This window comes from Ailuropoda melanoleuca, chromosome 16, assembly GCF_002007445.2.
Source record: "Ailuropoda melanoleuca isolate Jingjing chromosome 16, ASM200744v2, whole genome shotgun sequence".
Lineage (NCBI taxonomy): Eukaryota > Metazoa > Chordata > Mammalia > Carnivora > Ursidae > Ailuropoda > Ailuropoda melanoleuca.
In genome coordinates this window covers 87,702,554-87,717,433 of record NC_048233.1, presented here as the reverse complement: position 1 = coordinate 87,717,433, position 14,880 = coordinate 87,702,554, and the positions used below count along the sequence as shown (strand labels likewise).

Sequence of the window (14,880 nt, the reverse complement as noted above, 5' to 3'; positions counted from 1 at the left end):
TGTTTCTCTTTTAACTGCAAGCAATCCATTTTCTGAATTGGAAGCAGTTGTAGACCGACGGGCAACCCCATTTCCATTTTTCTGTCCATAAAACGGTTGCACCAAGGCGGGGCCATAAAGCACCAGCTAATCCCAAGGTTTGCACTGCCTGAGTTCCTGACCTCTGGCCCAGAACGCCTTCCCCTCCCATGCTGGGTACCCAAGGGCCCTTGAAACCTCGGCCATGGAAGCGCCCGTGCAAACTCCCAACACACGTTAGTGAGGACATCTGCAGTGGCTCTTCCTAGCACTAGCACCAGTTAGGAAACCAAAGATGACGTTTATGGGAGGAGAGCCCTCTTGAGACGACTTATGCTTGGTATTTTTGGTTCTTACATGGAGACAAGCTGCGGTCCCTAATCATGTCCACCTGTCCCTGAGCCATCTCACCTCTCGCTGCACATGACTTCCCACCTGTGCCCATAGCCTAGAATACAGCAGATTCCTGAACTTCCTCCCACCCACGCATGTGGCCCTTGCTCCCTTTCCCTCCCAGGGTCATGTTTGCTTAGGATACATTTCTGGAATTGGAGTGACTGGATCAAGTGTAAATGTCTGTTCCATTCGCTCCTTCACCTGCCATCCAACATGCATGATCCATCCATCCACCCATCCATCCATCCATCCTCCATCATCCATCTATCCATCCATCCATCCATCCATTCACCCATCCATCCATCCTCCATCATCCATCTATCCATCCATCCATCCATTCACCCATCCATCCATCCTCCATCATCCATCTATCCATTCATCTATCCATCCATCCATCCATCCATCCATCCAAGCATCCATCTATCCAAATATCCATCCACCCATCCATCACCCATCCATCTATCCATCCAGCCAAGCATCCAAGCATCCATCCATCCATCCATCCCCCATCATCCATCCATCCGAACAGCCATCCAAACAGGCATCCATCTACTCATCCAAGCAACCATCCATCCACCCGCCAACCATTTATTAAGCCCCCACCCTGTGTAAACCCTGCGTAAACTCTGGCAAGGGAAGGAGAGAGTCTAGCTGGCCACTGCCCTTCCAGTGTGTAGCAAGTTCCTTGAAGCCTGGGGAGGGCTACAGATGAGAAGACTTTTTACATAAGAGCCCCCTGCTCACAGCAGGTTCACAACACATCTGTGGGGGATGAATGATCACATGCTGCTGGTTGCCCTAAAGTGTAGGTGGCTGGGACGTGGCAGAGGCAAGACCCATTTGTGAAAGAGCTTTTGTTCCACGGGCTCCGCCATCAGAGTGTTGATCAACATGGCTGATTCAATGGGCGAAAGGGCATCCCATGACGCTGTGGTCTGCCTTTCTCTGATTACTAATCAAAGCTGTCTTCTCTAGATACTTAGCCTTTGGAGACTAAACGACCTATTTTGGTCTCAGCCTGTTTTCTTATTGGCTTGTTGGTGAGCTGCTCATGGCACCCTTGACTCGTCCCCAACTACAGTAAGACCACTGTTAAGGCCTTCAACATGGGGATGTGGGCTCTTGGCTCAAAACGGATATTTTTAATCCTGTTACAAAGGTGTCTTTTTCATTTTTTTTAAGATGTTTGAGTGGACAAAGATGTTGAGTGCTGCCACATGTGTATTTTAGATCATACGTGTCGTGGAGCCCAGAAAGGCCACGATTCACCCACCCCCGCTGTGTGTACCCTGCTTTCCGCCAACAGGTGCAGGGTACTCCGACGCCTTGAGTCTAGGCTGACCTAAGACGCTTGTTGGTCAACAGAACGAAGCCAAGTGACAGGCCTCTTTGCCTTGCATGCTTCGGCTCTTCCCTGTGGACCTCACTGGTCTGGGAACAAGCCCGGGCCAGCCTGCTGGAGGACGAGAGGCACCTCACTGCCATCGCCCCGCAGGAGCCTGCTACCCTCCACCAGCCCACCCCAGCCGAGCGGCCAGCGGGCCGCAGGTGCGTGAACAAGCCCCCCTGAGGGGAGCCAAAGCGGGTCCAAATCAGCCCCCGGCCTACGGCCGAATGAGCCATCGTGGAGGGCCGTGCTCCGAAGCCACCGAGCTCCGGGCAGTCTCCGTGCAGCTGCAGGTAACCATACGACCGCCTCTCTCCTTTGTCCTGTTTATCACGAGCCGATGTTTGCGGTGCCACCCTGACAGCCACGGAATGAGCCACGGGAGCGTCTGCGGCCCATCCTCCCGCCGTCCTGCGGAGTTGCCGAAGCCTCGGCAACGCGACCGGGCCTCTGTCAGAGCCGGCCACCCGAGCCCCTGTACCATTTAAGGCTTGTTTGTAAACGTCAGGTCGCCTCAAGAAACGATACCACAACAACTCGCGGGAGAGGACGGCCGTGGTCTCTGCGTCTGTCCACAGGCCCGCGTTCGGCGTGCAGCGCTCAGAGAAGAGTGAGCGGCGTGCTGAGGGAGGACATGGTGACCGACACCCCAGAGAGCTTAGGGCCCCCCATGCCAGCTGAGGCCACTTTCCCACCGGGTGGGGCCCAGGGACAATAGGTTCTCCTCCACAGTTGGTCACGGACTCTCAGCGGAACGAAGGCTCGGGACACTGCTGTCCCTGGAGCTCTGGTGTGCTGGCTTTTAGAATATGCCCCCCAATTCTCTGAGACTCCGCCGTTCAGAAAGGAGCGCACCCCCCTCCCCTTACGTGGGCTGGACTCAGTCCTTGCTGCTGTCAGGCAGAGACGGTGGACACGACAGTGCGTGACGATGGAAGCTGGGTCAGGAAAGGCTTTCCTGAGCCTGCCTCGCTTTCTCCCAGATCACCCACTCTGGGGGAAGCCGGTCCACACGGTGGGGAGGTCCACGGGGTGAGGAACAGAGGCCCCCACCAGCAGCCGTGTGAGTGCGAGCCTTCACACCTCGGCCACAACCTCATGAGAGACCCCGATTTGGAAGCACCAGCTAAGCCATCCCTGCACTGCTGGCCCGCAGAAGGAAACTGACATAACACACGGGTTTTCTTTTTTTTTTTTTAAGAGACTAGGTTTTGAGGTCATTTGTCACACGGCGCAAGATAACTGATACACTTGTTATACATAGTGTATACATAGGGAGGACTCGTCCTTGGAATTTGTCTTTCCTGAACTTGGACTTCCTGCTAGTTCAGACTTCTTCGTGAGCTAGACACCCCGCTTCGAATGTATGCCAGCGAGCGGCGTGGACTGGAGCAAGCCCGGCTTTCACAGAACGGTGTTGTGATGGAAAGCAGGAGGTCCCTGACCATGGTCCGGCCAGGGGCCACCATGGGAGAAGCCCTCCGGAAGATGCCCAACATGTGTTCCGACTGCTCTTACACTGGCCCCTCACCCTTGGGCAGGGATTGGCCGTAGGCAAAGCTCAACGGGGAGCTCGGGGCCGAGGGGAGAAGAAGCCACATCATAATTCCACGCTGGGAGTCGGGGTCAGCAGGAATGCTTTTCTGCAGGGCTGCTCGGGTGGCTTCAAGCAGGGGTGGGTTCTGGCTCCGTCCCCTCCTGGCTTCGGAAAAGCACCTTATGGAAGTGCCCCCCCTCCACGGGATACGTGAGCAGCTCCATTAGTCTCTGCTGACTGTATACGCATGCGGCCAGGCCCCACCCTCTTCCTTACCCCAAAGGGAATCCATTCTCCAGATTCCTGTCTCCGCAGATTCACGTGGCGCATTTACGTCTGTTCTATAAACAGGATCATAGACCGCGTATCCTTTTGTGTCTGGCCTTCCTGGCTCATCACCGTCTTTGGGGTTCTTCCCTGACCCTGGGAGTGGTTGCAGGCACCACCCCCATGGCGTGCAGCGCTCCAATGCGGCCAAGCACCATGTTCGCTGCTCTGTCCCAACGCCGGCGGGCATCAGGGGAGCGTCAGGTTCGGGGCTCTGGGTGAACAAGTGTGTGCATTCAGCGGAGGGACTTTGCTGGGCCACCAAGCACACATTGGTTCAGCAATAGTCAACCCAACCCTCCGGTTTCCCGGAGGAGCAGCTCACACTCCCAGGAGCAGCACGGGAGAGGGCCACGTGCTTTGCTCTCGCCATGGCTCGGTATTCTCTGCATTTTGCAGTTTGGCCCCTCGGGTGGGTGTGGGAGACTTTGGAACTGTGGGTTCACTTTGCATTTCCCGATGGCTCATGAAGGACTGCCTTATCGTACGCTTACTGGGCTCCTTCTTTTAAAACGCTTTCGCATTGGGGATGCCTGGGTGGCTCCGTCGGTGAAGCGTCTGCCTTCAGCTCAGGTCATGATCCCAGGGTCCTGGGATCGAGTCCTGCATCGGGCTCCCGGCTCAGCGGGGTGTTTGCTTCTCCCTCTCCCTCTGTCCCTTCCCCATTGTGCACCCACCCGCTTTCTCTCTCTAATCAATAAATCAAATCTTTTAAAAAATAAAATAAAATGCTTTTGGAGCAACGGGAAGCAGGCCTCTCTTGAGAACACACTGATGAGCTTCCCCCCACAAGCAGGTGACATTTCATTTCCTTGCTCTAAGAGGAGTTCAAACACACAATGAAACTTCCAGCTAATTTTAGGTAGAGAGAAGACCTATGTGTTGATTGTTTCTCCACAGGCATGCTTTGTGTGGCTACAACCCACTTTAATCCCCACACAAAGAATCAGAGTCACATTTACAGGTTTTCCTGCAAAGATTCCCCCGGGGTGGTGGGGGCGGGGGGGGGGCGGTGAGAGAGATTCTCCATAAGAGCCTTCCTGGGACTTTCTTTTGGCGGCGGCAAGTATCTGGGGACGGTTGACTCAGAACCTTAACAGAAGGCAGCAATGCAGGCCATCCTGTATGGAGGGCACGTGGGGCTCCTGACCCTGTCCTCGACAAAACCCTTGGCCCTATTACCAAACACTCCCTCGGCTGTGTCTGGCTGTCTCCAAGCAGACGCGGGATCGCCGTGCACCACTGTCCCCACTGTCACAGCAGGGCAGGGACTCCAGCCACTTGAAGTTCAGTGAGGCCCGTGGATCCCTGGCCAATTAGCCAGGGTGGGCAAGGATCGCATCTCCTGTGCGTCCTGAACCCTTAGCAGAAAAAAATCACAGGTTTCCGGCACCCCCTCTGTGCCCTGTGCCAGGCGCTAAGGATTCAGGACGCACAGGAGAGGCGATCCTTGCCCACCTGTTTAATGAGTGGAGGATGCCCAGACAGCACACAATAAAAATAAAAGCCCCATGACGATTCTCCGACACTGTTGGGGGCAGACGGAAAGTGTGGGAGCACTTTGGAAAACCGCTTGGCGGTTTCCTAAACAAACACACTTCTATCCTATGACCCAGGATTCCAGACGTCCACAAAACGCTTTGTTTCTTGCAACTTCCTTCACGACGGCCCCAAGCTGGAAACAACCAATCTTTCCAGAAGGATGGATACAGACTGCGGTCCAGCCACACAATGGGATAAACGCGGCCACACACCCACTATTTCCATAGGCACCAAACATTGTGCGGAGCACCAGACGCGGGACTCAGGAAGAGTTCACACCATATGTTTCCATGATAAGACTTTTAGAGTTATTCCATGGTGATGGGTGGGGGCTAGGGGGGAACGGGCACCCGGCCACTTTCTGGGGGTGATAGAAATATCCCATTTCTTCATGCAGTGTAGGTTACATAGATGTACGAGGGAAGTGCACACTTGACCCTGGGCATCTTACTATATGTCAGTTACCCCTCAATTTAAAACATCAAAGTAGGAAGTACGACAGCGCTTCAAAGGACAGAGACCAACGTGGGCAGTGTGGGGACTGGGCACTCCCAGTGGGTGGGGTGGATTAGGACCGTCTGTCTGTTGGAGGACATTTAAGGCAAGAAGATGAGAAGCAGGCAGAGGGAGAGTGCTCTCCAGGGCACGGCACTGCTTGTGCAAAGGCCCTGTGGCTGCCGTCTGGGGGTGGCTGGGGAGAGCCCCTCCTGAGTGACTGGTCAGTTCTCATTCCACGGCCCTGTGGTCAATGTGACCAGCAGGCCCGGCTTCTCTGCCTGCCAGGCCCTGGGCTCACTCCTGGCTCTTCCCTGGCTCCATTCTTGGCTTCCTTTATTTTGTTCTTTTGTCCTGGTGTTAATGTATGCTATTTTCTTATATTTTATCCACATGTATAAACTGACTGTAATCTCTTCTTTGGGGGATGGGAGGATAACGCACGGTATTTTTTAACAATAAAAAGTGAATTCAGTACCATATGCAAGGCAGCCCGGGTGGTGCTTTGGGGACATTCTGCGTTCTCCTCGTGGGCACAGCAGTCTTGCAGATTCAACCACACTGCCGGTCCCTCCCTCCAGGAAAGGACCGGTGATAGGAGCAAACACTTAACCCTGCACCTGGTTCCCTCCACCCCAGGGAACAGAGTCCCTGGTGGAGCCTACGTGAGGGGTGTGAACCCTGGTTCAGCTCTCATGCCTCATCCCGTGTCCGCTAGCATGTGAGTGCCACCTAGGGAGCTGGGAGAGATTTCCACACTAGCTGAGGGCTTCATCGGACACTCTGCTGGCGAGACAGGGCTCTTCCAAGGCGGCAGGAACACGAGTGGCGCTAGACCAAACTAAAAGGTTGGTCTCCCATGGGACCTTCTGCAGGGACTTTCAAGGCTTATCACCCTTAGATGTTAACTTCTTCCTTATATTCATGAAGAAGGGAGAGAGGAGGACTTGGAGTAAAAACACACATGAGCGCTGGTCTCTCCTCTGCCACAACTTGCTGTGTGACGTTGGGGATATGGCTCAACCTCTCTGAGCCATAGTTTCCTTCTGTTATCAGGAAAGTGAGGGTGTTGGCCTTGGCTTTCTTGTTCAGGGGTCTCTGGAGGGGATCTGGGACGCTCATGAGCTCTTTAAGGGTGGAAAAGCACCTCTTCCAATGCCTACTTATTAAAATCACCGACATAATTACTTAACAATTTGCCCTTTGACGTGAAGGCTGGGGAGGTGTGTGTAAATGAGGTGGTCAGTCGAGGTCAAGACTCAATTTATTGCTCTGCTTCTAACCACTCCTGGAGGTTTGGCCAAGCGAGAGCTTAAATTGTTTGTATTCTTAGTCATAGACTGTTGAATTTACAGCCACAGCGAACCGTTGGTGGTGCTGGCAGGGAGAGCTGATGTTGGAGCACCGGTTAAAGAGGAGCCCATGGAAGACCGTACCCAGGATGGGTTCATAAGCTGAGGGTTCTGATCGAAACCCCCCGTGGCCCGTCAAGAAGCCTCCAGAGCTCCAGACGCCAATGTTAAAGGAGAAGCCAGGAACTGTTCGGTGGAGAAGCCTGACAACCCCTATCTCGGCCAAGCCAGCAAGGTCAACGTCACGGACACAGGGCACGTGGACAGCATGTGCCCCGAAGCCACGGCACGCACTGCTCCCTGTGGCCTTCCTCCCAAACACACAGCCCAGTCTGAACCTGAGGGAAAAAAATCCCAATTAAGGGACATTCCACAAAAGAACTGCATAGTCCTTCTCGAAACAGAGCACAGAGGGGGAGACGGTGCTCCAGCCCCAGAGGCTGCTTGTGCCAAGACCGTGGGGAGCAGGGACACGGGCCCGAAGCACCACGGGAAGGCCAGCGAGGCTGCGGGTCAAGAGCTGGGGCCGAGCAGGGAGTCTGGAGGCAGGTGGGCTCGACCGGCGGGGCTGGGGCCGGGGGAGGGCGGGGGAGGCCACCCAGAGGGGCGAGATGGACAGGGCCAGGCAGTGTGAAGGCAACGGTGGAACAGGGGAAGGTGGCCCGGGCTCGGAGAGAAGTGGGCAGGTCTGAGATGTGCATAGGAACTGGCATGGACCGGCCCAGGCCAAGGGCCAACGAGGGGGACGAGACACCATGCCCAGCTCTGCAGGTGTGCTGGCGGCCAAGCGATCTGAGCCCCGATGGAGGGCAGAGCTGGGGTCCAGGGTTCACGGCCAGGCCGAGTCTGCAGCGGGCAGAGAGCAGCCCGGGCCTCCCCCCAGCGCCCTGCTCGGCTCCGGCTCCGCTGCTCACTGTCCGGGAAACACAATGCAATAAAAATCATGCCCGGTCACGCCTCCTCCCCAACAGCTCATGTCAAAAGCTCCATTTCCACCGCAAACGGGGCGTTCAGACGTTTGCACTGAAGTGCCGTGTAAAAGCATTAAAAGTCATTAGACAGCAGAGGCCATACGTGGGCAGAAATAATTCCGGTTGAGTGTAAAAGGGAAGGATTAAATCTTGAGTGTCGAGGGTAATGTTTGCAGACCACGCCCAGAGGCAAACAGGGGTGCAACTGAGACAGGGGCTTTCTCTGCTGACCCGTGGAGGTGGAGAAGGCATGTCCGGGTCCTGGGGGGTTGGGGTATGTGTGGGAGCCCAGCCAAATGGTCATGACAGGCCCTGAGGGGAGAGACGTGTCCCCTGGGCTGCAAGAAGAAAGCGAGCTGAACACCAGGCCAAGCTTCGGCAGCACACGCAGGTCCCTCCAGGGGCTGAACGCATGAACCTAGTAATTTGTCTACCTAATAGCCACGTGACCCTCGTCAAATGGATTCCTGAGGGTTGGGAGGCTTTTATAATACTTCATCACGCAGCATGACACTCTGACAGTGCCCCCAGCACTCAAGGCTGAGGGCCGGGTTGGATGCGGAGTGGTGCAGGGTAGGGGCTGGAGAGGTGAAGATCTCTCGAGCTGTGACTGGCTCCCTGCTGGGGCTCCTGCAGCAGCCCAGGCCCCACAGAGGAAGGCCTCTTCCCGGTGAGCTGGGGAGGCAACAGCTGAGCTGGCTGTGACCCAGTTCCAGTCTTTAACCGGCTGCCCCTAACTCTGCCTGAGTCTCCAGGTTTCCCCTGCACAGCCGGGTGTGGCTATCCACCCAATTGGGCGCTCTTGTGAGTGTGGGCACATTACTTGCTCTCTCTCTCCTCAGTTTCCTCATCTTTCAAAAGGGACTCCTACTATTCTCAACTTAATGAATATGTAAGGAGGTGACTTGCAATAGTGCCCAGGAGAGGACATGCCAGCAAAAACTGTCAGCTACCACATCAATCCATCCATCCATCCACCCACCCACCTATCCACCCACATATCCATCCATCCATCCATCCATCCATCCATCCATCCATCCACCCACCTATCCACCCACATATCCATCCATCCATCCATTCATCCATCCATCCATCCACCCACCCACCTACCTATCCATCCATCCATCCATCCATCCATCCATCCATCCATCCACCCACCCACCTATCCACCCACATATCTATCCATCCATCCATCCATCCATCCATCCATCCATCCATCCATCCACCCACCTATCCACCCACATATCCATCCATTCATCCATTCATCCATCCATCTACCCAGCCATCCATGCACTCACCTATCCACCCACCTATCCATCCATCCATCGACCCACCTACCTACCTATCCATTCATCCATCCAACCACCCACCCACCTATCCACCCACCTATCCATCCATCCATCCATCCATCCATCCATCCATCCATCCATCCATCCACCCACCCATCCACCCACATATCCATCCATTCATCCATTCATCCATCCATTGAGCCTGATCTGGTATGTGGTCTAAGGGAAGTGAGAGCTGAACCCCTCCTTCCCCTCCAGACAGCAGCTCAGAGGTGGGGGGGGCTGCCAGTATGGACCATCCTCTGCACACACAGCTTACTCAGACAGAATCAGGAAGCTTCTACAATGTAAATCCAACATAAACCCACATGGGCTGTAAACTCCGTGCAGGCAACGACTGGCTATCCTGTTCCCCAGCCCCGGGCACTGAAACTGGCCCAGAGAAGGGGGATCATCAGTGTCGGTTCAAGTCAAAGTGGATTGTGCATCAAATTGCAGTGGCACGAGACAGTGTCCTCTATTAGTCATATCACAGCACAGAAGAAAACCTCTTTGTATGTACAAGTGCATCAGAGGACACTATTGAGAAAGCGACGACAGCCTGTAGGATCAAAGAAAATACTCGCAAATCACGCAAATCACGTAACTTACTGTAAGGGTTTAGCGTCCAGAATATATAAAGAGTTCCTACAATCCAACAACAAAAAGCAAACAACCCATTAAAACACGCAAGGGAACTGAATAAACAAAGAATATATACCAATAGCCAATGAAAAGATGCACACATCATTCGTTACTAGGCCAAGGCAAATCAGAAGGACAAGATACCATTTCACACCTACTAGCATGGCTGCAATTTAAAAAAATGCAAAACAACAAGTGTTGGCAAGAATGTGGAGACATGGGAACTCCCTTGTGCACTGCTGGTGGGAATGTAAAACGGCGTAGCCCCTGAGGAAAACAGCGGTTCCTCAAAAAGATAAAGACACGCTCCAGCTATTCCACATCTAGGTGTTTGTCCACGAGAACAGAAAACGGGACACCAGCGGGGACTTGTATGCAAGTTTTCACAGCGGCATCATTCACAACAGCCAAGGGGTGGAAATAATTCAAGTGTCCATGACAGACGGACGAACGGATACACAAACCATGGTGCTTCCTTACGACGGGATATTGTGGACCTGACACCTGCTAGGACGTGGATCAACCTTGACACACATGCCAAGTGTAACACGCCCGACACCGAAGGACAACTACGGCATGATTCCACCCAGGAAGNTTCCACCCAGGAAGTATCTAGAATAGTCAAATTCATAGAGGCCGGGGCAAGACTAGAGGTAACTAGGGCTGGGTGGGGCAGAACGGGACCTATTGCTGAACGGGTGTTCAGTTTCTGTCTGGGACGATGAAGGCAGGTTTTAGAAACGGTGGTGACACTTGCACAGCACTGTGAGTGCAAGGGATGCGACAGAAGTGTACGCTTTCAATGATTAAAATATTACGTATATTTAACCTCAATTTAAAAGAAAAAAACAAAAAACCCCAATGCAATTCCCTTACCTACTCGCCGCTACTCCAGAAAAAAAAAAAAAACAAAACTCCTATTTTTCCTGTTCCCCAAATCACGCAGCTGCTCTTCAGGCTTCCCTTCCGCCAGCCCCACAGCCGCTGTGTGGGCAATCCCTGCCCGCTCTGTGTGTGTGCGACAGACGCGCAGCGTCTGACCCTCCACCTGCCTCCCAACCCACGGCTCCAGCACCTGCTACCTGGGGTACAGCGAGAGCCTCAGGACCGGCTTCTGCCCTCGCCCCCTCGGCCTGTTCTCCAAGGAGCAGCCAGAGGGATCCTGCCCACACTTAAGTCATCCCCTGCCCTCCCCTCTCACTGCCCCAGGCCCCTCGAGGTTAAGGTGGCCCGAGGCCGTCACAGTCTGCATTGTCCCTCCTGCTCCCTCCCTCCGGGGACCCTGGCCGCTCTCTGTAGGGGCTTTGCACCTGCTGTTCCCACGGCCAGAATGCTCTTGCCCAGTCTCCTTCAGGGAGGTGGTCCCCTGTGCTCATCCATGAGGGCTTCCCTGGCCACCCTGTTTCTACACACACACACCCACCTCCTGCCGGACCCTCATTTGGCTCTTTCCTGCTCTCCTTTTCTCCGTGGGACATATTGCAAGCCAATACGTTGGATATTTAATTCTCCTCCATGGTCAAGAAAGTTTCACAAGGGCCATGGCTTTGCCTGCTGTCCCCCCACCCCCAGGACACGGTGCCAGGCACCCAGGAGGCGATCTAGGACTGTTTGCTGAGTGGGTGAGTGCACGCTGCGGGAGACAGCTCGCCCTTCCCTTCTGTGCGGAGGCGCCCAGCCAGGCTGCCTGGGATGCAGACCCCGCCTCTGGCACTTATCAGCGGTTTGACTTTCAACAGTCTCTCCATGCCTCAGTTTGCTCATCTGTAAGTGGGTGCGGCGCACGGAGAGGGCGATGCAGCAAAGGCTCTGTAGCGGGATCTGCACGTGCCCCGCACGCAGCGGGACCGCTCGGAGAACTTAGCTACCTTTGCCCTCCCCCCAGTTTCCCTTCCTCCTCTCTCCTGCTTCCCTCCCTCCCTTCCTCCCTCTGTGCCCAGCGTGCCGTCTGTGTAGACAGGCTCATGGGACATCCCAGCAGGGTTTTGAGGTATGCCCAGGAGTGAGCTGGGCAGACAGGATCCAGTGGAGGGATGCCCACCTCCACCGCACCCTAACTCCACCTGCCCTTGTGGGAGGCGCGGACCAGGGGCTTATGAATACAGATCCTGTGCATAAGTAATGAGGGAGCCGCTAAAGGCAGCAGAGTGGGAAGTGACATCTGTACAATCAATTGCTCCAGGGCAGCGAGAACGAGCTGGTCCCAGGATAAGTCACGGAATGCCAGGTACGACTTCACACCTGGGTCGTATGGACTGGAGCTTGTAGTAAGGATGGTGATGATCCGGGGAGGCGACAATGAGCCAGGACTCGTGCAGAGCGGAGACACCAGGCAGAAGGCTCCAGGCTCAAGTCATCCTCACAGCAAACCTCTGGACGTACACATAAGGCTCAGAGTGGTTAAGTACGTTGGCCAAAGTCCCACGGCTGCAGGCAGTGGAGCCGGGGCTCGGGATGGGCACTACGGCTGCACTCACTCCTTGCAACAGCTTCCGGTTCAGACAAGGTGGGGTTCACCCGCCAGTGCCAATGGTGGCCCCTGGAGCACTGTTACACTGAAAGAGCTCGAGAGTGGCGTGCTGCCGGGAGGGCTTGTCACCGAGTTTCTCGCATGCCTGCTGCACTGGGACAGGGATCCCCGGGGCCAAACCAGGAATGGACGTTGGGGCGCCAGTCCTAAGGTCTCACACCTGAGAGCCCCGAAGCCCAGAGCAGAGGAGGCAGGGAAAGCCTCCCTCCACATCCAGCCCCGAGGCAGGCGAGCAGTCTGCAGCCAATGTGTCCACAGCTATGCCACAGAGCTGATCCACCAGGGCTCCCCGAGCCTCACAGCTGAGACCCAGCCCACTCCCCCACTTAAAGCCTATAAGGACCAAAATGCAGGCCTTCGGCTAGTACCCTCTTGTGGGTGATTCTGCCTGCAATGGGGTAAGGGACAGCCAGAGCCTCACAGGAGCGGGCTCTGGGCTTGGAACCATCGTGTCCTGATTCCATGGTCTCAGTGTCTTTGTCTGTACAACGGGGATGATTCTGCTCCCACCTCACAGTGTTGGATGGAGGAGTAAATGTGTGCAGTGCTGAATTCTATGCCCAGGTGCACGTAAGAGCTTGGTTAGATGTCCACGAACACTGAGTTCAGGGCTCACGTAACCAGCTGCTTACAGAGCGGGCCAAGTCTACCCATGAGCTCGAGGAGGGTGCTCGAGACGGCAGGCCAGCCTGGCCAGGTTCCCCCTTCCCCCTCCTGCACCCTGCTCTGCCGGCAGGGCCCCTCTCTCTTCCTCCTGGGCCCTTTATTTGATGAGTATATAGTGTCACTTCTAGAAAGAAGCCAAATTGGGCTGTTTCAGGAGCAGACGTCAGATAAGTTTCTCCATGGGAATCCAAAAAGAAAAAAAGGGGGTGGGGGAGGAGAGGCAGGGAGAAGGAGTAAGGAGAGCTTCCCATGCTATAGTTAGCAGCTTCCAGTTCCGAGGTGGCATTCTGATTGTAGGGCACGCGAACCTAGCCAGGGCGCTCCAGGAGGGTGGAGCTCGGCTGTGTAATTAAATAAAACTGAGCGCAGGGTATAGACCCTGCCACTGTCCCCTGGCTCTGGGGTTTATTTAATAACCTCTGAACTGGGAGGGAAATCATCCAGGAAACACTGCTTGGGTCATTTATTTTAAAGTTATTGGTATAAAAATATCCAGGGTCGTGATTTATGTGCAGGGAGGGACCCAGGAAGTCAGGGACTCCCCCTCCCAACTCCAGTCAAACCTCATTTGTCTCCCCCCTTCACCCCCGCCCGCCCCGCAGTCCCTCTGCAGTTTCCATGATGACTTCAAGTCACAGGAGTTACTTTATATCGCAAATAAATCTCCAGAATAGCACGGAAATATTATGTGTATTAATAGCGCCTGTAAAAACATCCGAAAAGCTTCCATCCGCCGGGGCCGTGGACGCCGCACGGCTGGGAGATGCTCTCCCGGGACTGGGGACGCGCGGCCGGCCTGGCAGATGCCTGCCCCCAGCCCACCCCGGCCTGGCCCCCGGTGGTCTGTCTGCCGTCTGTTTGTCTGTGGGTGACCCCAGTGACCTGCCGCAGACCGAGTCACCTCCCCCGCCCCTCACCAGGGAGCAGCACGGGGCGTTCTCCGCCACCGGACACCGGGGTCCCTGTCTCCTGCCCCCGTACGCCCCTCAGTCCCGGGGAAGCGGCCGTCCCCGGGCGTCCCCGACGCCAATGCCGCCGCGCTCAGGGTCCCTCGGCCCCCGCGCCGCCCCCGGATACTCACGGGCTGCGGGGGCTTCCTTGGGGGACAACCCCTCGAGGTCGATGTCGCCCTCCAGCATGGCGCGGCTCGCTGCCCGGTTCCGGTGCGCCCCGGACGCGCGGCGTCCAGAAGAGGGGGCGATGAAGTCACCCCCTGAGGTCTTCGGGGGCTCGGACGGTCGGGGTCGAGCCCAGCTTAGGAGGGGACCGTCCCCCTCCTCCTCTCAGAAGCAGGACGCGAAGCCGCGCGCGCCGGAGAGCCCAACTTGGCCGCCCTCGCGCACCGCAGCAGCGCCGCTCCTCCCCCTGGGCTTTTTGGGCTGGGGGTCCCGGCCGGCCTCCCCGCCCCCGGGGCTACCTGCGGACACCGCCCTCGCCCCGCCCCGCGCGCAGCGCGACGCCCCGGTCGCCACCCGGACACCGCGCGGGCGGGCGCGGGGCGCTGGAGAAGAGCAGCGGCGCTCGGTCCGCGGGCCCGGCCCGCCCCCGGCCTCCTGCTCCACCGGGCGCGTCTCCACCCGCCCAGGACAGTCTTATCAGTCGGGGCGGCCAGTGGGGCCCCGAGGGGGCCGTGCGCGGCGCGCCCAGCGAGGGCCCCAGGGAAGGGGTGCTGGCGGGGGAGGGGCG

The 14,880-nt window shown here is 56.2% G+C and overlaps 1 protein-coding gene across 1 annotated transcript in view; it reads right to left on the bottom strand.

Moving 5' to 3' along the window:
* ANO1 (anoctamin 1) overlaps positions 1–14,880 on the bottom strand; it is a 274,227-nt gene that overhangs the window by 131,875 nt on the left and 127,472 nt on the right. The window contains exon 4 of the mRNA XM_034644849.1: positions 14,276–14,448. Within this exon, the coding sequence (XP_034500740.1) occupies positions 14,276–14,448 (173 nt within the window). The remainder of the gene's footprint in view (positions 1–14,275; positions 14,449–14,880) is intronic.